This window comes from Primulina tabacum, chromosome 10, assembly GCF_025594145.1.
Source record: "Primulina tabacum isolate GXHZ01 chromosome 10, ASM2559414v2, whole genome shotgun sequence".
NCBI lineage: Eukaryota > Viridiplantae > Streptophyta > Magnoliopsida > Lamiales > Gesneriaceae > Primulina > Primulina tabacum.
The window spans coordinates 8,120,487-8,143,476 of NC_134559.1; the positions used below are offsets into that span (position 1 = coordinate 8,120,487).

At 35.9% G+C, this 22,990-nt stretch overlaps 1 protein-coding gene across 2 annotated transcripts; it reads left to right on the forward strand.

Annotated features, from left to right (window-relative positions):
- The first annotated feature begins 8,902 nt into the window (after positions 1 to 8,902).
- Positions 8,903 to 17,846, forward strand: LOC142506140 (uncharacterized). Of its 2 annotated transcripts, XM_075619296.1 has the most exons (13): positions 8,903 to 9,194; positions 10,085 to 10,259; positions 10,820 to 10,903; positions 11,817 to 12,058; positions 12,168 to 12,411; positions 12,716 to 12,795; positions 12,938 to 13,022; positions 13,943 to 14,074; positions 14,144 to 14,257; positions 15,082 to 15,126; positions 16,305 to 16,383; positions 17,485 to 17,535; positions 17,619 to 17,846. In XM_075619296.1, exons 1-13 carry the CDS (start codon positions 9,034 to 9,036, stop codon positions 17,645 to 17,647), a joined length of 1,521 nt encoding a protein of 506 aa, XP_075475411.1. In that variant the 5' UTR covers positions 8,903 to 9,033; the 3' UTR covers positions 17,648 to 17,846. The 2 variants fall into 2 exon arrangements, with proteins under 2 accessions (XP_075475411.1, XP_075475412.1); XM_075619297.1 differs by lacking the exon at positions 17,485 to 17,535.
- Positions 17,847 to 22,990: the final 5,144 nt, after the last annotated feature.

Sequence of the window (22,990 nt, forward strand, 5' to 3'; positions counted from 1 at the left end):
ATATTTCTCATAAAATTAACATTTGAGACATCTTCATCTGAATATATGTGTTCTATATATTCGATTTATTTTTTTTAACCATGATAAACCTCATATGTGAACCTAATTATTAGTATATATGATTATTATAATTTAATTTGTCGTTTCCAACTAAGGGTCAGTTCAGATTCGGAAACACTTACAGTGTGTTTGGCAACCAAGATTTGAGAGGATTTCATGGGATTTGGAATTGGATTTGAAAATTCAAGTATTTGAAATTTCATTTGGTGTTTGGTTTAAAATTTAAAAATAGTATTTACAAATCTATTTCTTGTTTGGAGAAAAAAGGATTCGAATTTGGAATTTTAAAATTTTACTAAGCTACCCTTAGAAATCATATAAACATAAATAACCCGAAAAAGTTTAGAAATTAATAATTCTTCTCTATTATTTGTATTTATAAATTCAAAAATTAATTATTATTTATTAATCATAGTGCACATAAAATAATAATTAAAAAATCATCAAACGACTTCAAACTTTAACATGAAATTAATTATTAAACGTAAAAAGAGGCTTTGGTAATTACTATAATTTTTATTATATTAATCAGTAAATAACACAAAAACTTATAAAATTTAAACGAAATTTTTCAACTTCTAAAAAAGTTAAAAGGAAAAAAAGTATAACCATGTAGAAATTTTTGGTGGATAATGATGTGTGGATGAGAATGATGTGTAATGTGTTGGATAAAAAAGTCATTGTATGTTTTTAAAATCCAAATCCCATCAAATCTTATCAAATTTGATGGGATTTGGATATACTTATTGAAATCTCATGAAATCCCATAAAATTTTAAACAAATCCGAATCCTTTTTTGAATCATCTTGCCAAACAGTAAAAATAGGATTTTGAAATCCAAATCCCGCCCATGAAATCCTCCCAAATCCTGGTTGCCAAACACAATGTTAGACACATTTTTCTTAAATAATCTTTTTAGTGGAAGAGGTTATACTCTTACATGTCAAGGATTTGTAGTTCATTTGGTACCAAGATCTCAATTTTGTGATGAAATCTCGAGTTCGAGACCAAATTGTAACAATTTTTTCCTCCAACTCAATTTTTTTTCATAAATACATGCATATAAAATATTACCAAGTCTTTTTGTGATATGGTCTCACGGATCTATATTGTCTATGAGAGGGCCGGGTAGGTCCACACAAGATGAAAATTAATACATATTGCATATTTTTCATAGGTTGGGATAAGAAATACGTCTAAAAAAACTATTCGTAAGACAGTCTTACAAGAGTTTTGTTATAAAATAAATATTGATGCTTGAATTGAAAATTTCTTTTAAAAATATATTAGAAGTTAGAAAAATTTTTCCCAAGCAATTCATTGGGATAGAAGAACTCTTTTAAATTTTATAAACAATTTTTCTATAAAAAGTGTCATATTTGGATGATGTAAAGAAGATAGTCCTTATTTAAAAAAAGAGCTTAAAATATTGTAAGTATCGATGGATTGTTTAGAAAGATTGTTGAATAAACACTCTCAACTTTTCACTTTTCTATTTATGAAAATGTGTCTTTAACTGTTTTGAGCAGTCAAAAGCTAGTCTCGTTTTTGGCAAGTGCAGCGGACTACTGAAAAATATGAAAACCCTTCTACGTCTCTCTTTCTTCTATTTCCAGAAGATATCACTAGAAGAATTTGTTTAATACACATTTGTACAAACCCACTTCAACATGTCATACATTTGCCTACTGAAACTCTTAATATTACAACTCAACACTGTAAGAACACTGATTCTGAAATAAGACTCTTTCCACATATTACAATCACTTCACACTATTTCGAAAATAATATAAGATGTGAGCGTGAATACCAGTAGCACAAATTATCCTCTGGATCTGATAGTTCTTTGAACGTGTGCTAGTTTTCTTTGGCTTTCAGTATGCTTGAAAAGCTCTAGTCTTAGAAAGATGATTCAAGAAAATTTTCGGAGTTTAAGAGACAGATTCGTGAATCCTCATGAAGCCTTTTATAGACGATCTTTAATGTTCAAAATAAAACGTAAGATATTGGTGGAAAGATTAAGAGACGGATTTGTGAATCCTCATGTCTACTGAAATTAGCATATCATCATAAGATATTTAACACTATAGCAGTTGTTCTGGTTTTAAGCTATTGTTCTGCTTATTTCTAGTCAAAGTAAGATATAAACTTTTCTAGGTATCTATCAATTTATATGTGTTATTGATAAACTTAGTGTTGAAATATATAGAGTTAGGTCATTAGCATTTTTGGATGCACGTTATAACAAGAGTTTGTTGTTATTAGTTGTTGTATTCTTTTCTATTCTTATGGCCTTTCCCTGTTACTAGAATTAAGTTGTGATTCTTCCTAGTTTTATGGTCTGTTACGTTCTTAGTCTTGTATATGTATGGTTTCACAATGAATGAATAACACATATATTATTCACAAAATAAGTTTTCTTATACATGGTATCAGAGCCATGGAGACCTCAAAATCTGATAAACCTATCTCAAACGCTAAAATATCACCTTCCCAACCCTCCGAACAATTTGCACATCAAATCACAAACCACAAACTCACAGACCACAATTATTTGTAATGGTCTCAATCCGTGCTCATGTTCTTCCGTGGAAGAAGCAAGGAAGACTTTTTTACGGGTGCTGCCAAGGCGCCAAAACCCCAGGACTCTGCGTACAAAGCTTGGAAGGCAACCGACAACATGATCAAATCGTGGCTCATTGGATCGATACATGTGTATACATGTGGGTTTGTATGCATGCTTGTAAATTTTTTAAAATACATCAATTGATTAATCTGTAACCTTGTTTTTGAATTGATAATATACATGTGAAAAGAATATTATTTAGCATTGTGTTGATATAATTTTGTATAAAAATATCATAGCTTGCATATTAATTGAAATGCTAAAAAGAATTTTAAAAATCATGGTTGTTGCGAGGTTATTCAATTATTAAGAAATAAGCGACATTTTTTTGATCATCTTTTATTATTATTGAATATTACATTAATTTGTATAAATCATAAATTAAAATCCCAAAATCAATTCTAGAATTCAAAATTTTAAAATAAAAAATTATTAAATGAACAATCAGCCAAAAAATGAAAATTTTGAAAATGAAATATGAAAATATATATAAAGATACAGAAGAGAAGATAAAAAGAGATGTGATGTGAAATGACATATAAATAAATAAATAGCTTGTATGAGTTAGAAATTTTAAAAATCTATCCAAATCTTTGGTTGAACCAAATACAATTTTTGACAAGTTATAGTTGTACCTTAAGCTTTAATGTTTGTATGCTAATGAATTCCATGAAGTTATTAAAAGTCTATTGAAAATTTGAATACATGTAAACTTTTATAGAGTTTTTAAAACTCAATATTGAATACCACTTGACTTTTTTAAACTCTATGAAAGTCTATTTTGAATATCACTAGACTTCTATAGAGTATGTAAAAGTATTAATTGAATACATCTAGATTTTTAAAATATACAAAAGAAATTAAAAGTCAATAAATCTTCTACATTGAATACACCCCCTTAGATTCAAAATAAAATTTTGTCCGCTAAATAAGACTTTTCTGACTACGCCTATGAGGGTATATATATGTATAGGCAAAAACTTGTGTGAGACGATCTCACGGATCGTATTTTATGAGACATATATCTTATTTGAGTAATTCATGAAAAAGTATTATTTTTTATGCTAAGAGTATTACTTTTTATTGTGAATATCGGTAGGATTGACTCGTCTAATAGATAAAGATTCATGAGATCGTCTCACAACATACCTACTCATATAATAAATTGAATATAATAAATTGGAAGTTATACCAAAATTGATAATCACAACATCAAAATTCTATATTAAATATATATACTTCTATAATATCTAATTATCTATATTATATTATAAAGAGTATGTCGAACTTCATGGACAAGGTCTTTGGTTCTAGTCCAAAATGGCCTAGCTTTGTCAGTTAAAAGAATAAAAATAAAAGAAACAACATAGCTCTGTTGTTAGAGCTCCGCTCTTATAAGTGAGTCATTGCGATTACGGATTGGATGTCCTCAGATATTGAATATATTAGCTTCTCGGTATAACCAATTTTTAAACGAACGTACCACTTATTTCCCTGTAAACAAGTTAATTTCCAAATAACTTTGCTACTCCTATCTAACAAAATAAAAGCAAAAACTTGTGTGAGGCGGTAGGGTTGAACCCGTCTCACAGATAAAGATCCGTGAGATCGTCTCACAAGAGACCCATTCAAAAATAAATGCACACATATTTAATATAATTGCTAAATTATCAGCACAAAACTTTAAAAATTCTCACATTATCTATAAAAACTATATATTTTTTAAATATAATTGCATTATTATTTTTAAAAATATATCGCATTATCTAAACAGTAATTACAAAATGCAAGAAATAAATAATAATAATATTTTCAATATAATTGTTCGTTGTTCAGTATAAAAACTAACACCGCCCCAAAAAAGAAAAGGTAATTCCACCCCTCGTATTTTCCTTAATCCTTATTCCAGCCCCTCCCTCGAAACTTCAATAGCAGTTCCTCCCCATTTCCACAATTCACAAAACGTGCATTAATTGTTATCCAAAAACTTCCACCGCGTGGAACATCCTTGGAAAAATCAAATCCTCTGACCCACACACACCGCGAGTCACCGTCAAAAACCCATCGCCCCATTCAAAGAATCTTCCTCCGTACCGCGTCTCCCCACTCTGTCCAATGGAATGTATAAATATGAAGGTATTCAGCCCATTCTTCACTTCAATTCTGTGTTCACATCTTCTTTGTTCAGACCACTTTTAATTCATTCAGACACACGAGCATCTGTGGATAAATCTTGATGGAAATCTCGTCCTTGTCATTTCCTGAAGACGGGCCTTCCTTGTTTTCCTTCCTTCAGGATTCTGAGCCGGGTTCTATATCGTTTGCGAATCCCAGTAAGCGGCCAAGGCGTGATGATTTCTACGATTCGTCGGTGGAGGATTGGCTGAGCAAGTTGTTGGATTTTGATGCTCAGGCGGAAGAGAAACCGGTTGAGAACGTGGGTTTCTTGCAGAATTCTTCAGTCTCGGTGGGTTCAAGGTGTGCCAATCAGGAGATGGCTGACAGTGGTGGGTATTACTTCGGTAGCTATCCTGATGTGGCCGATTCCGGAAATTCATCGAATAACAAGAGGCCGCGATCCGAGCCTGAGAATGCGGTGAAACCACCATCTGGTGAATCGACCAGCGCGGCGAACGGCTCCACCCAGCGTAGGTTGTGGGTGAAGAACCGGTCGAAAGCATGGTGGGAGCAAGTCAACGGCCCAGATTTCCCTGAAGAAGAGTTCTATAGAGCTTTTAGGATGAGCAGGGCGACCTTCGATATGATCTGCGAAGAACTCGAGTCTGTTGTCAACAAAAAGAACACAATGCTGCGGCTGGCGATCCCCGTTCGGCAGCGTGTGGCTGTGTGTATATGGAGATTGGCAACCGGTGAGGCTCTTCGGGAAGTTTCGAAGCGTTTCGGATTAGGAATTTCGACTTGCCACAAGTTGGTTCTTGAAGTCTGCACGGCAATAAAGACTGTTCTGATGCCCAGGTACTTGCAGTGGCCTGATGAGGGTAGAATCAGGGAGATTAAGAGGAGTTTCGAATTGGTTTCGGGTATACCGAATATAGGTGGTTCGATGTACACCACTCATGTACCGATCATCGCGCCTAAAGTCAGCGTAGCTTCGTATTTCAACAAGAGACATACTGAGAGGAATCAGAAGACTTCATACTCGATCACGGTTCAAGGGGTTGTCGATCCTAATGGAGTTTTTACAGACATATGCATTGGGTGGCCTGGTTCAATGACAGATGATCAAGTCTTGGAAAAGTCGGCCCTTTATCAGAGGGCGAATCGCGGCGCGCTGAAGGATACTTGGATTGCCGGGAACTCAAGTTATCCGTTAATGGATTGGGTTTTGGTCCCTTACACTCACCAAAATGTTACTTGGACTCAACACGCATGTAACGAAAAGATCGAAGAGATCCAAAGGGTCTCGAAGGAATCGTTCATGCGGTTGAAAGCAAGGTGGAGTTGCTTACGGAAGAGGACTGAGATGAAACTTCAAGATTTACCGGTGGTCCTTGGAGCTTGTTGTGTGTTGCATAATATATGCGAGATCAAGAACGAGGGGTTGAGCCCGGATCTGAGATTCGAGCTCTTTGATGATGAAATGATCCCCGATAACATCGTTAGATCGATTAATGCCGTAAATGCTAGAGATCAAATCGCTCGTAAGCTCTTGCATCAGAATCAAGCAGGCACAAATTTTATATAGTGGTAGAAGTTTTTGCCACCGTTGTTATGTAGCTATTGGAATTTTTTCATGGCTTTGTGTGGTCATGTTGAGTGAATAAAGTGGTTTGCGTGATTTTTTTCACATCATGTGTACAATTTTTCCAAAAATCAATCGCCCAATGACAAGGATCTTGTATCATTCGTTGCGATGTAACTAAAATTTTTTCAAAACATCGATATCTTTTCAGTGTTAGATCATGTAAATACTTGTAAATTCCATGTGATTGTAACAGAAAAACAATTTACTACCTGCAATAAAGCGTGGATCTTTCATGATTTTTTTAAAAAAAAATTAGAAAAATTTTAGCTCGGTTCTTTATCTTGGTCCTGATATAATATAACAGCTGGTTGACCACTGAATTTTTAAAAAATGTGAACACTTTCTTGGACTGATTTCCAAAGTCAAATAGTTCATCATGGTACTGCTGCTGTTGCAATTCAAGTGCAAAGAAATGCAATATCGTTGACCAGATTGAAGTACATCAAAGACAATAGGGAGGGTCAGTCAAAGGTGGGCTCTGACTTCAGAGATAGAGTAAGCACTCGGTACGAACCAGTGGGCTGATTTTTTTAAGTGTTTAATCCCAAGGTTCCATCAGAGAAATTGACCTAGTAAATCTTGAAAATGAGGAGTTCACATAAATTTAAATCTAATGTAAACTATAATTTTATATTTTTGAGTTTTTATTTAAAATATTTTATTTATTTTTTAAAAAATAATGGTATTACAGGAAATGTATATTTTGGGAGAGTACGTCTCTTGTGAGACGGTCTCACGAATCTTTATCTGTAAGACGGGTGAATCCTACCGATATTCACAAAATACGACCTGTAAAACCGTCTCACACAAGTTTTTGATATTTTGGGAACGAAATTTTGATTTGTGTAAGTCCAGATGTAGTTATTATATGTGTTTCGAAATTTGTAATATGATATAAATATTATATCAGTCTATTTTACTTATGTACAATTTCATCTAACGGGGATACATCATAAATTAATATCATATGAAAGATTAAATAAACATATATTTTGAGCTTAGTCAAAGTCTATATTAGTAGAATTGAATGGTTTCAAAATCCAAATTGAGAGAATCAGACATCAGCAATATGTTCATTTACAAGAGTTTGACTCTGAAACGGAGGGAGGGAACCTGTTCCATTCTTTATGTGAAATTGGTTTTGTAAAGAGTCAGAATTGAAGTTGCCAGATCTTAGAGAGGTAAGATTTCATCTCATAAAAGTTACGATTTGTCACTTATCATGTTTATCTCTGATTCTGCGTGTCGTGTTGTTATCAAAACTTAATCTTAATTATATATTTTTCAATCTATGAAAATTTTATTCTTTATTTACAGATAATACTTTTATGTACAACTGCACAAAGTGACATTTTCGTAAATACATAATCATCAAATAACAAAAAAAAGTGTCAGACAATCACACCACTCTATCAAAAAATAATTTAAGGTGTACAACCTTAATATAGTTATAAATAATGTTAAAAGTACATTTATATATCGTTATATCGATATTTATTTTTATTGTATCGTTTGAGATTTTGACTAAAATAATTTTTTTTAGTTTGAATAAAATAATTATTTTTCTTTTTTAAATTTGAATAAAATAATTTTTTCTTTCTTTGAGAGAAAGTTAAATTCCAAAAATATTTCAATTTGTTTACAGTATGTTATACTCCCAAAATATAAAATGAAATTTATCATACATGAGTTCCTCCACCCCAAATCTAACTTAAAAAGGGCAGGCAATCCAATACATCCGTCGAGTCCGAGCTCTAATACTATGATATTATGTTAAGATAATTGACTTGAACATAACTTCACCGCCGAGTCTATTTATATTACATGAATATAGAACTGTAAAACCGTCGAACAGAAAATCTACTCTTATGATTTTTATGGTTTTAAGAGAAAATATGTTATTTTAAATATGAGATATGTGTAAAAAGTAAAATATTAGTGTTCAATGTCTCATACCAATATATAAATTGTTTTATGACGTGAGAACCCCTAACTGCTACTATACGATGCGCACGGATAAACTGTCTAGGATAACCTAATAGCATTCAAATCAATCTAGTTTGATAAACGCACTGGTGACCCTTGTGGATATTTTTTTGTGACGCGAGAACCCTCAGCCATTACCGAAAACCCCCGAAACACTCAGGCTAACGCAGTACGTTAGTCAAATAACAAAACTTGTGTGAGACGGTCTCATGGTTCGTATTTTGTGAGACAGATCTATTATTTGGGTCATCCATGAAAAAATACTACTTTTATGCTAAGAATATTACTTTTTATTATGAATATCGGTAGGGTTGAATCGTCTCACAGATAAAAATTCGTGAGACCTTCTCACAAAAGACCTACTCTAATCAAATAATGGTGTTGGTTTGAGTATACATGACCATTGATCAAATGTCCACGTCTTCCACCAATTTGATACCACAGCTGGGAAAGTAACAAACACAATCTAATTCGTTTCTTCATTTGATCCCTCTCTCGTTTCCACGTCCCCCACAATTTTCACGCGCACCGCACACGCTAATTAATATATATACGAACCCCACCCGCCGCGAGCCCACATTTATGTGCTTATTACATGGCGGAGGATGCGGAGGAGGCGGTGGATGTGGATGCGGAGGAGGCGGAGGAAGAAGATTTGGGGTCCAGTTTCACCATGGAAAAGGTCGCCGCTGCTAAGAATTTTATCGAGAATCATTTCAAAAGCCATATGAAAGACATGCAGAGACGCAGACAAAGGTCTTATGTATATCTGTTTATTATTGCAATTCAACTCAATACATGCATGCAAGCGAGCATGATTTTCATTAATTTTCAGGAAAATCATTATATTCTGGCATCGACCGACAATGTGTTTTTTTTCCTTTTAAAAAAAATTAAATCATCTTTATGTGTGAGATTTTAAATTCAACATGAAACGCTTGAATTTCCACCAACTTTGAAAAATATGTACATTTTTATTGATCTTAATCGTGAAAGGTGGTATGGCTTTCGGTTTTTTTCTCTTCTGGCCGATCGAGTCTGTAAAATAGTGTGAAACTGGAATATTCATCAAAATGAGAAGCAAAAGTTTTTTTTTAAAAAAAATAAAAATAAAAATGAATGTTGTCTTCAATCCTTTTGAAATAAAGACCTCATGAAATTCCAACCGGGCGTGGAAAATAATAATTAATCAGTATTTATTAAAGTTTCCTTGAATAATAAGCAACTGTTGAGATGTTCACTCTTTTCGCCAGAAATGACAAATCTTTACTTTCAGATATGTTCAAAAATATCAAAAATTATGTGGTTATGTTGCAGAATGTACAATAACAATTATGTATGATTCAAGTTATGAGGAAAACATATCGTGTATGTTTTGTGGATGGCGTGGTTGACAATGTTTCTAGGTTCACAGAACTAGAATAGAATAAATGTTAAACCACAAGATTTCTGCTGCAATTCTAGCTAGTACCTCGTTGGTTGGTGCTGTATTAAAACAGAAATGTTTTCTTTTTATGATTACTATTTTATGAATGAACTGGTTTTATGAATGAACTGGTTTTCTTCCTTAAAAGGCAACATATTTATTAATGAGCGTTAGTTAGAGTTATACACCGGCACTTGGTATTAATACATACAAATTGCAGGCGTCTCATGTTAGAGAAGGTATTAGCTAATTCAGGTGTATCCGAGGAAGAGCAAATGGATATTTTGAAAGACTTGGAACGCAAAGAGACAGAGTATATGCGACTTAAGCGGCACAAGATTTCAGTTGATGATTTTGAGCTCTTAACCATCATAGGGAGAGGAGCCTTTGGAGAGGTTTGAGAGTTGTATATTTGTTTAATAACAGTTGATATATCCATTTTCTGTTTGCATTTAATGACATTTACATTTCCTTCAATTGGACAGCTGATCTTTTGTTTTTTGAGTACACATTTCTTTCTTGAGACAACTTGTCGTTTCAACTTCATTTCATTTACTTCCACCAGTTTGTTTTGGCACAATAGTATCTAATCTGTGAGTCAGTTTGGATTTGTTTATTATTAGATCGAAAGGTTGATAGCAGAATATCGTGTCTGGTACCTAAGGTATTTATATGTTTATGTATTCCTACATAAATTTGATAGTCTACGGTCTTCATTTGTGAAGTTGGGATTTGTTTTCTCAATCTGGTTTTAAGTTCTCCCTTGGTCTGTACCAGCTTTTGATGCTAGTTTAAGTTGTATGCCTTTTCCAATCTTCACATTGCATAATAAATGTTTGTAATTTGAAATTTTAGTCTCTTGGGCTCGGTAATACACAGTTTATCAGTACAGGTGTTTTGTTTTATCGTGCAATATAGTAATGTCATTTGTTTCTTATGCGGAATTTTGTGGCAGGTTAGACTGTGCCAGGAAAAAAAATCCGGTGACATTTATGCAATGAAGAAGTTGAAAAAGTCAGAAATGCTTAGTAGGGGACAGGTTAGTGCAAATTAATGCTCCAAATATACGATCAATCAAAGATTTCAGCCGGTCGGCATTTTATCCCCATTAATAGATACCACCGAAATGAAAGTACCATTAACTGCAAATTTAACTCTGAATTCTCTCGAGGACAGTAATTATCTATCAAATATCAACCATTTCTTTCATCTGTATGTTAATATTATATTATTAGTTTTGTAACTCATTTATCTGTAAATGAGAAAGAATTTGGCACTGTCATTTGTACTTAAATGTAATTATCTATCAAATATTCAGCCTCTGGTGACTAAATACCAAAATTCACAATAGAAAGTCACTGCGAATAAATTAAAATACAAAATGAAGCTTTTTTGCCCCTTCCTTCATCTACAATAAAAAGTCTCTACTTTTTTGTCCCCAGATTTACTTGAGAGGATATGTTGCCTCTTGCCAGTTCTTATCATAATATTTAAGTTCAGAGATTGAAGATTGAAGTTGTGAACCATTGTGTTGAAATAAAAGATAACTTTTATGATAATTCTTTTTATTAAGTCTTAGCTTAAATTAATTGCGAAAGCCATATTTGGCATCTTTACGATGAAAATTTTAAGGTTGAAACCAGCTTAGAGTCAAGTTAGCAGCATAGTATCTTTTTCCTAAACTTGATAACCAGGAGTTTGTTACTTGGATCAAATCATGGCAGCCATGAACACGAACTTTCTAAGAAAGAGATAAAAAAATGCAGCTATTATCTGTAGTATAATAGCAAACCACATAAAATATAATTGCTATGTAAAATTATTATTTATTTAGTGGCCTCCTCTACTGCTCAAACTGCAGCCCTCCTCTGCCAATCACTTTTGCCAATGGTGCATGTGCAATTTTCGTATAAAAGAACTCATTTTGATGATTGTATTTACATGTTATGTAGGTTGAACATGTGAAAGCTGAGAGGAATTTGTTAGCTGAGGTGGCCAGTGCGTACATTGTGAAACTTTATTGTTCATTTCAAGATTCTGAATACTTGTATTTGGTAATGGAATACCTACCTGGAGGAGACATTATGACATTACTCATAAGAGAAGAGCACTTAACTGAAACAGTAGCTAAATTTTATATTGCACAAAGTGTTCTGGCGATAGAATCCATCCACAAGCATAATTATATCCACAGGTAAATGATTCAGAATTACTCTTTTTCTATCGGATTGCCGAACTTGTCTGAGTAAAATTTAAAGATAGTAATTACATAATTCAGAGATTCTCCATCATCTTGTTTGCAGGGATATTAAACCTGATAACCTTCTGTTGGATAAAAATGGTCATATGAAGCTCTCTGATTTCGGCCTTTGCAAGCCTCTTGACTGCTCAAATTTGACTCCCATAAATGAAAATGAACAGATGAATGAAGAGAGCTTTAAGAGACTGGTTGATGCCAATGGATGCTTACCTGATAAGGGAGATGGAAGCCATTGGAAGAGTTCTCTTGAGCAATTGCAACATTGGCAAATGAATAGGAGAACACTGGTAAAAAAAAACTTCCTTAGCACATAATAAATAGAACTCGAGATATATCACGTGAACCTCAAAATTCTTTACCAGACTATTTTTTTTTTGGGTATCTAATTGCCATGCCCATGGGAATCACGTCAAGTCAGGGCAGTACGAAAAATGGATGTTGAGAAAAGAACTATTTTCCTAAAAAATAAAAATTTGGGGAGGGAAACTGACATTACAATTGCTGTCAATGATGATTGCGAGCAGTTACTATAGCAACTGGATTTAAGCGACTATTTGATATGCAATGGCTATTATTATTCTACTAATGCAGGCATTTTCAACAGTCGGCACGCCTGATTACATTGCTCCAGAAGTATTATTGAAAAAAGGCTATGGGATCGAGTGTGATTGGTTAGTTTCTTTGCACTAAATAGTAGTTTTCTAATTAATTTGTCTTATGTTTCTGATTGATCGTCTTTCGAAGATGTATATAGCTCTCCGATGTCCTATACAGAGTAAAATTGTCTTGATCTTTTGGATACTCTTCTTGCAGGTGGTCTCTAGGTGCTATTATGTACGAGATGCTTGTTGGTCACCCCCCATTCTATTCTGATGATCCAATAACAACATGTAGAAAGGTGCTCATTTCTCAAATGTTTTGTATGATATTGATGCTAAAAGAATATATCTCTAACAAGCCTAATTTACACGCTCCCCCGCTTTATGTAAGTGATATCTGGTAGGTTGTTCTGCTAACTGTAAAGAGTTTCTGAGTTAAATCAAATGGGTGATCAGTTGACTTTTGTTTTCGTTTCAATGTTCATAATGCTCATCAAAATGGACATGCCAAAGAAAAATGCTTCATCAATTATTCCAGAGAATTAATTTAGAACTCAACTGTTTGTGATCATCTTAATTGATAGTAATGCGATGGAAACATGATTATTTATATTATTTAATTTGTCAACCACATGCTGTTCTCACTTATTTTTCAGCTTTTTTTTATTGCTGTTACATTGTAAGTTTTTATATGCTTCCTTTCAGCTTGTTTTTTTATTGCTATTACATTGTAAGGTTTTATTTGCTTCCTTTTCTGATTATCAATGTGTTGTCCCAATATAATGGTGTGCCATTAGGACAAAATTTTCTAGTCAAATATAAATTGGGATTAATTCTTCGCCAATAGTAAGATCTAACACTTTCTACAGGTAGCAGCTTTCTGCACTTTCAAATTTCTGTTCTACTGTGATCTCAAATTTAGCAAGAACTATGGGACTCCATTGTCGTGTTTTAAAGTAGGCAAATTTAATTTTCTGCTCTGTAGATTGTAGTTGCTCATGGATAACTTCTGTTATCAGCCTTTGCAAATAATTTAACTCCTTATGATGTGATTATTTATGTAAGCACATGAAATTAACACTCAACTCTCAAATATGCCCTTATAATGTCCAGTCAATTTTTCAGATGTTTCCATTGAACCACTTTCACTAGTTACAATGTAAACCTGTATGGATATGTTTCTCATCAATGTTGTATGGATCACATACTGTTACATCAGATTGTGCACTGGAGAAATCATTTAAAATTTCCAGATGAAGCAAGGCTAACTCCTGAAGCAAAGAACCTGATCCGTAGGTTAATTTGTGACGTTGAATTAAGGCTAGGCTCTCATGGAGCAGAAGAAATAAAGGTGTCTTTCCCTTCCCTGTTTCACACTTACAATTACTGAGATAGTAACATTTCAATATATCATTATCAGGCTCATCCATGGTTCAAAGATATTAAGTGGGACAAACTTTATGAGATGGAAGCAGCATATAAACCAGAGGTTAATGGGGAACTTGATACTCAGAATTTTATGAAATATGACGAGGTAGAGTATCGGTTCTCTCTAATATCATAAGAACTCCTTTTTAGTTGTTTTTGGAGAAAAGGTGAAAGATTAAGCAAACTAGAAGATGGTTTATTAAGAATTTACTTAAATATCATAAAGAAATTGTTTTGTTTCCTGTTGATTCTAGTAGCTTCTAAATGCGAGAATGACAATGATTGAGCTTTCTTTGCTTGAATGTTTCACATAAAAATCTCAATTGTTAGAAGCTATGACTTTAGTGAACATGGTTCCACAAAGATTACGGATGATACATATTGTTATTTATGTTCAATGAGTTGAATCTTCTTAACAATAATGACTTTTGAGTAACATTTGAAAATTCATATCATCTTTGTATCTTTATATAAAATTTACCAGGATAAGACAACATGTTGAATCTTCTATGTTATTTTCATCTCCATGTCTTTTTAATAATTCTTGGGTTGGCCTTTAATCTTATCTTATCTCTCTACATTGATCAAGAAAACTTGAGACCAAGAAAAGATAGTAAAATTCCAAGTAATAAAATTGGAAACAAAATCTATATGTCTACTTACACGTCCTTTTATTAAAAAATACATCTATAATTATAGTAGTTGTGAATTAATAGTTCGAGATTCAAAATATTATCTTATTTTCAACATGTTGCTGATCTATGGTGGCTTCCTTTTGTTTATTTTGAAATGTTACAGCTTATGCATAAATATTATCTTATTTTCAACATGTTGCTGATCTATGGTGGCTTTCTTTTGTTTATTTTCAAATGTTACAGCTTATGCATTATTCAGCAGACATCCTGATATTCTTTGCATATAATATAATAGGTGGATCCGCCGCCAATAAAATCTAGTTCAGTGGCTTGGAGGAAGGTCTGTCACTTCAATCTCATCCTCTAGAAAAAGGGAATTTTGAATCCCCCAATTTACAATAAGGGTTTCCCATTCTTTTTGGCTTGCCTTTGTATCAATGAGATAGAGAATCACTATTATGCACATGAAATATTTTACACTAGTTGTATTTAACAAAAGTAAATCTAAAAATTTGTCCTCAAGTGATTCATATAAACATTCACTTGTTTCTTCGGAGAAGTTGTTGCGTGCTTAGAATTGGTAATCGACATTATATTGTTTCAAGTTATGGATATTTTACTGTCAATTCATAGGTTTCTCAAGGGAAGAAATTGATTTTTATTATATTTATTTTTTTCCCTGATAATTTTGTGGAGACTTGATTGTTGTGAAGTCAGTTTGCTATATATACCTTCTAATGCATCACATAGAAAAACTTGGTTCGAAACTAATCTTCCTTTTATTTGACATATATAAGGCGACGAAATATGGTAAGTCCGGTGGTAAAAACCCAGAACTCTATTGAGATCAATAACATCAGTCTATTTAACATCCTTCCAAGTAAGAATTATGCCTATGTATAGAATTTCAGTTATATCCTTTTGACAACGTATTGGCCAACTAGCTGGTAAAGAGTTTGTCATATTCAAGAAATCACATCAATGCTTCTCCTCATACAGACTCGAGGCATGACATTTGTTTCAAAACCAAAACCAAACCAAAATTATACTGGCACCAAAAGATTGGCCTAATCTGCATTGGTTAGATCCCCGTTCAATGAAAAATAATAATAATGAAATATCTGTCGTAAAAAAATTGTTGTGTCCTACACATGTGAGAAACTGGTAGCTACCTGGAGTATTGAGTCCAACACTCTTCGCATATGGGTACATCCCTTAGGTCTGGATAGTGCCTACTTTATTATCTTTCCATTTAAGGTGTTCTTCGCCTCAACTTCAATTGATTAGTGCAATTAATTACTGGATTGTTTATTGTTTTGGTTTTCTGAAAGTTTGACAGAACTGTGGGTTTTCCCCTCTTGATGTCATCGAATACACATATTTTATTTAGTTTTTATTTATATGTGAAACACATTGTATTATCTTGCACATTGAAAAGTTTTCACTTTTATTAACACCTGGCATGTTCTTTTGTCTAATACTTACTTTTTGTGTCATTGTTCTTTTTATTTTTAACAGTTGCGTAATCCAAAAGATTTGAGTTTTGTCGGTTACACATATAGAAATTTTGAGGCCATCAAAGGAACCAAGTCTCTTGGTAAGTTGCTTTTATTATGTTCAACATTGAAAGTGCCTGCCTTTTGTCTCCATAACCTCTTCTAATTTCTCTTTCTTTTTGTTAATAATGATGTGTATATCATGATCAACAATCTTTAAGCCACATTGATATGTCTTCTCTTTGATTATCCTAATTTGGCATTTTCTACTAATTCTTTTAATACTCAAGACTATCACAAGGAAATGGTTTAACGAGAATATGACCCTTAGTTTATTTTTCCAGAATTTTACCTGTTGGCGGGTTTCACTTTCTGTTTCATTCGAATTCTCTGTATGCTTCTTGATTGCATCATATAACACCAGTTTTTTTCTTCTTTTACATCCCTTTTCTCTGTTATGGATTCTGGAATTGCGTATGTTGTTGCCAAGCTCGATGAATTCCAGAAATTATGTTTTATGTTTCTGTATTTGAAAGGAGAAATTACCTGTCAATGATTAGTCTGTAAAGATATAAATTTTCTGATCTTTCTTAATTTGAAATCACACAAAATGGACCTTTGGAATCACAGATATTACCACAATGCAATGTTTGGGAACATGGAATTATGTTGTACAGAGCACTCCTTGTTATGCTATATGTTTATGTATACTCTGAACTGATATCCAGGAGGATGCACACTTTATTCACAGGACAAATGTGAATTGGCAGAGATGATTTAGTTCTTGTAACATATTATGTTTAACTTTTATTTTTGACCGATTGCGTTTGCTGGTGCAACAAGTTCCACTTTTTAATATCTTGAAGCTGACAAACAAGAGTCCCCTTAAAATACAGTTAAAATATAGAGTTCTATAGGATACTATCAGTATCTATGCAAACATTATTCGCATAACCATTAACAGAGATTGGGGTCCTTTGTTGATTTTTATCATGATACAACAGTCTTTTCTTGTCATATCTCACCAAAATATTAAATGAACAATGACTGGTTTTCCCAAAAATATAAAAATATGTAATCTAAAATCTTTAATTTCTGCTATTTTTTAAGTGAATGAGAATGTTCATAATATTTTGTTCTTTTGGTTTATTCACTCAATTGATGATCTGATGAATTTTCGCATAAAACTCGTGTTTTCATAGACAGTGGAATGCCTATATTAGTCGACCGCTTGTCAGTCGATTCTACTCAGAGTTAGTTCCCTATTTCCAATTACACTTTTTTCAAGGAGTGTGCCTTAAGATTGAATTTATCTAATGACCATTCTACTTTTCAGGTGATCATACATTGGATTATGCTGCATAGTCCTTCATTAAACAATCATCTTTCTTAGTCACCCAACTTTCTTGCATACAGACATGTCCTTATTGATAGAAGGCTGGAGGTAATTGTTCATAAAGCGTCGCACGACTTCACTCCATCGAGATGCTCTGAAATCAAGAACCAGCCAACATAGGAGCATCCAAATGCATTGTAATATAGATGGACTTTAGGGCTTGCCTTTTATGGTTATTAGATGCTTTAGTTGGCTATTGTCTGTCTCCATGTAGTCGTGCCATTACAGAAACCACGTTACACCTGCCCTAGTTATACATACAACTATTGTCGGATGATCATAGATAGATTGTAATGTCATGTTTGTCTTTACTTTACTAAATTCTTAATTGTGCCCAAAACAACAGATTATGATGAAATTTTTTCTATTTTACCTTTAATAAATTCTGAAACATGTTGGTGGATGTCTAGTGCTCAACTCGAGTGATCTTATTCTTACACATTTTGTAATGAATAAGATTTTATTTCTGCAATATTTTCTTGTGAGCTAACGGTTACCCAATATCTTACATGTTTGTTATTAGAGAAATTTTGCATAAATTTTTATAATATGTAATGATACAATTTTCTATTTGATTTGGTAAATATATGTCTGCGTCATTCTAAAATTTGATTGTAATGTGGATATGAATGTGGCAAATGTAGGATATGAATATTACAAATGTAAGCTGACGAAAAACGATTATTTTTTGCTTTAAAACATATCAAGTTTACAACTTTCAATAAATTCTTGCCAAAATTCATTATATAATATAGATTTTGCCATTTAATCAAATTTCATGAGTACATTTAAGATTCGAATGATTTAAAATTGCATTTCAATAAATGGATCTCTTATCTTATCCGACTCGTAAAAAAATATTATTTTTATATTAAAAATATTATTTTTTATTCTATGATTAAATCTACCTATATCTATGGCACGACCTAATCAATTTTAGTCGTGTATAAATAAAAAAAACATGTATAAACTCTTTTTTTAATGAAACATTATCATTATAGTTGGGTATAAAAGCTGCCAAAATTTGGTGAAAAATAATCATCTATAAATTCGATCATTTTAAATTAATTCTCTCCTGGCAGCTAATTTGTTTCATGATTTGAAGTACTTTTTCCCACCGATTTAGATAATTGTGATTTGAAGTGATATTCTGTGCCTGTTTCAACGAAAAAAAGATTTTTATTTCTTTTTTAAGCTTAGATAATCTTTTCAAAACCCTAATTAGACTCGTAAATGGTTGATTGTTTGTGATGCCATGTTGATTATCGCACAATTACGAGCTACAATTGTCTAGATTACATGTTTTTTCGTCGGATTTATCAGCGATTATTGAAGAGTTTAGTGTACAAGTAGCATATATTTGATAGCTATTACATAGAAAATTGTGTTGGTTCATTATTTGATAGTTTGAAGTGAAATTCATGAGTTGGATCAGATCTAGATGACCCTTCTTTTTCATTTTTCCGAAATGGGGATCGGATTGTTTAACGTTTGATATGTGCTTTGGACAAATATATAAAACCTTAGATCATGAATATATTAGTTTGAAACACAAACACACATACGGACTGGTCTGTTTAGGACTATCTTTAAATAAGTTAGTAAAATTTCAACTCAACCCATATTGACGGCTCTAGAAACCGCTTCACAAAAACTTGCTCTTTATATAAAACTTTCAAACAATATATTGCCTCAATTTGTAGATTTCTACATACAATATTATGATCTTTTGGAATTTTTGTCAGGTGATCTCATCAAATGCTAAGGTTTCGACTAGAAAGTGATTTCGTTGCCATATAATATGAGATAGAGAATACTCATAAGCTCTGAAATATTTGTCTAGGTAACTTCACATTCTTCCTCAATGACACTTGGGCGATTTCGGAAAGATCGAAAAGTTCAAACTCAAATAATTCCACAGGCTGACAGATATCACCGACAATTGTGAATGACACCTAATTGCTTCGCCAGAACAAGTGTGATACATCTTGTCCCACATCGTAAAAATTAAAGATTTAAAATGAGTTTATAATGGGTTATGATACTCACGGGAAATTTAGGGTCCAATCCACGCAAGCGTCACTAATCCAGACACGGGCTCCAAAATTACCCTGGGCCTGAAATCACAAATAAGACCGTTAGGAGGGGGCCAGGAGGGTATCCTGGCGTAGCCCCTTCGACGCTCAAGTCAGAGACTGAGGATATATGGGGGAGCAGCTAAGGGCGCTGCTGAAAATAATATAGTGAATCCAATAACTGAACACTCAAACCTGGTATTTATAGGAGAATACATGGGCCCTTGATGGGCTTGTCTTCCTTTTGAGCTAGGGATGGGCCAAGGGTAATGGGCCCATCCATGGGGTATCACCAGTCTCCTCTCCCGAGTCGAACTGAATCGTAGGTTCAAAGTTCGATTAGATGTGTTGTCCTCGGGTCACCGGGTACGAGTTGTGTATTTTCTTCCGGTCGTTTGTCAGGCTCCAAAGATTTGGAAACAAATTAAATCATATCGCAATCTTGTTATAGTTTTCTCTTCAATTCGTTCACCAGCTCTCCCCCCCCATGCCCGAGTCCTCGCCTCGCTACCCTCGCCGAAACCCCATTCAAGCTCGCCCAGCCCCACGCATCCAAGCGCCCAGCCCCGTGCGCCGCGCTTCGCCATCCTCCCGCTCGCCCTGCCGAGCTCGCCCAGCCGAGCCCCCTGCCCCTCGTCTCCTGCCGAGCGCCCATCCGAGCCCCTCGCTCGCCCAGGCACCCAGCCCCGCGCGTCGCGCCTCGCCATCCTCCCGCTCGCCCTGCTGGGTGCCACGCTCGCCCCTCGCCCAGGCCCACACGCCCGCCTCGCCTGCCTCGCCGTCTCCCTGCCCAGCCGAGCTCGCCCAAGCCCACGCGCCAGCTCCTCGCCACGCTCGCCCCTCGCCCCCTCGCCTGCCAGCACCTCGCCCAAGCTTCGCCCTCGCCACCTCGCCCCCTCGCCTAAGCTCGCCCAGCCGAGCGCCCACGCTCGCCTAGCCAAGCACTCGCCCTCGTCGAGCGCCACGCTCGCCCAGCCAAGCTCTCGCCCGGCGCCCCCAGCACGCCTGCTCGCCCAGCCAAGCTCTCGCCCGGCGCCCCCAGCACGCCTGCTCCCCCAGCCAAGCGCTCGTCCCCTCCGAGCGCCACGCTCGCCCCCGCAGAGCGCCACGCTCGCCCAGCCAAGCGCTCGCCCGGCGCCCCTAGCACGCCTCACGCCGCTCCACCCTCGCCCAAGTGCGCCTGCTCGTCCAGCGCCCCCCCATCTCGCCTCGCACACCCGCTCAGCCCGCAGCCACTCGCTCGCCTCTTCACGCTCGCCCAACGCATCGAGCGCTCCTCCAGTACGTTGAGAATTTTGATATATTCCCTTGCGAATGGTTGTGTGATTTCTGAAAAAATTATGGGGGCGTTGCCCCCACACCCCCACGACCTGACCGGGCAGGTCGATCCCCGTAAACTCAGCTCCCCGTAAACATCTTTTGTTATCGACTAACCAAATAAATTTTTCTCTTCCCAAACTTTGCTCCTCTGCTAGGCGATGTCTTAGCAGGAAAATAAAAACTCAACATCTCCACCCTCTAACTCCTCTGCTAGGTGACACCTTAGCAGGAAAAATAAATTTAATTCTCCTCATCCACTCTTCTCCTCTGCTAGGCGATGCCTTAGCAGGAAAATAACATTTTTCTCCTCTCAAACTCCGCTCCTCTGCTAGGTGATGCCTTAGCAGGAAAATAAAAATTCACTACCCCCACCCTCTAGCTTCTCTGCTAAGCCGGGTCTTAGCAGGAAAATAAAATTCAACTCCTCCATCTAACTCCTCTGCTAGGTGATACCTTAGCAGGAAAATTTAAATTCAACACCTCCACCCTCTAACTCCTCTGCTAGGCCGGGCCCTAGCAGGAAAATAAAATTCAACTCCTCCATCTAATTCCTCTGCTAGGTGATACCTTAGCAGGAAAATAAAATCAACACCTCCATCCTCTAACTCCTCTGCTAGGCGATGCCTTAGCAGGAAAATAAAGTCAACACCTCCACCCTCTAACTCCTCTGCTAAGCCGGGCCTTAGCAGGAAAAATCAAACTCTCACCTCATCATCTCATAACTCCTCTGCTAAGCCGGGCCTTAGCAGGAAAATAGAATCAACACCTCCACCCTTTAACTCCTCTGCTAAGCCGGGCCTTAGCAGGAAAATAAAGTCAACACCTCCACCCTCTAACTCCTCTGCTAAGCCGGGCCTTAGCAGGAAAAATCAAACTCTCACCTCATCATCTCCTAACTCCTCTGCTAAGCCGGGCCTTAGCAGGAAAATAAAATCAACACCTCCACCCTCTAACTCCTCTGCTAGGCGATGCCTTAGCAGGAAAATAAAATCAACATCTCCACCATCTAACTCCTCTGCTAAGCCGGGCCTTAGCAGGAAAATCAAACTCTCACCTCATCATCTCCTAACTCCTCTGCTAAGCCGGGCCTTAGCAGGAAAATAGAATCAACACCTCCACCCTTTAACTCCTCTGCTAAGCCGGGCCTTAGCAGGAAAATAAAGTCAACACCTCCACCCTCTAACTCCTCTGCTAAGCCGGGCCTTAGCAGGAAAAATCAAACTCTCACCTCATCATCTCCTAACTCCTCTGCTAAGCCGGGCCTTAGCAGGAAAATAAAATCAACACCTCCACCATCTAACTCCTCTGCTAGGCGATGCCTTAGCAGGAAAATAAAATCAACATCTCCACCATCTAACTCCTCTGCTAAGTCGGGCCTTAGCAGGAAAAATCAAACTCTCACCTCATCATCTCCTAACTCCTCTGCTAAGCCGGGCCTTAGCAGAAAAATAGAATCAACACCTCAACCCTTTAACTCCTCTGCTAAGCCGGGCCTTAGCAGGAAAATAAAATCAACATCTCCACCATCTAACTCCTCTGCTAAGCCGGGCCTTAGCAGGAAAATCAAACTCTCACCTCATCATCTCCTAACTCCTCTGCTAAGCCGGGCCTTAGCAGGAAAATAGAATCAACACCTCCACCCTTTAACTCCTCTGCTAAGCCGGGCCTTAGCAGGAAAATAAAATTCAACGCCCCCACCCTCTAACTCCTCTGCTAGGAGATACCTTAGCAGGAAAATAAAAATTCTTCTCTTCCACTCTGCTCCTCTCATCGCCGACTCTGCTCCTCTGCTAGGCGATGCCTTAGCAGGAAAATAAATATTCTCCACCTCAGCCTCTACTCCTCTGCTAGGCGATGCCTTAGCAGGAAAAATTTAACTTTTCTCCCCCCCACTCTTCTCCTCTACTAGGCGCAGCC

Bases quoted from the DNA above. Each gene is read 5' to 3' on its own strand.
- LOC142506140 (XM_075619296.1), top strand. From the start codon at position 9,034: ATGGCGGAGGATGCGGAGGAGGCGGTGGATGTGGATGCGGAGGAGGCG. The intron at 10,260-10,819 runs GTTTGAGAGTTG...ATTTTGTGGCAG, and splicing joins GGAGAGGAGCCTTTGGAGAG to GTTAGACTGTGCCAGGAAAA. The intron at 10,904-11,816 runs GTTAGTGCAAAT...CATGTTATGTAG, and splicing joins AAATGCTTAGTAGGGGACAG to GTTGAACATGTGAAAGCTGA.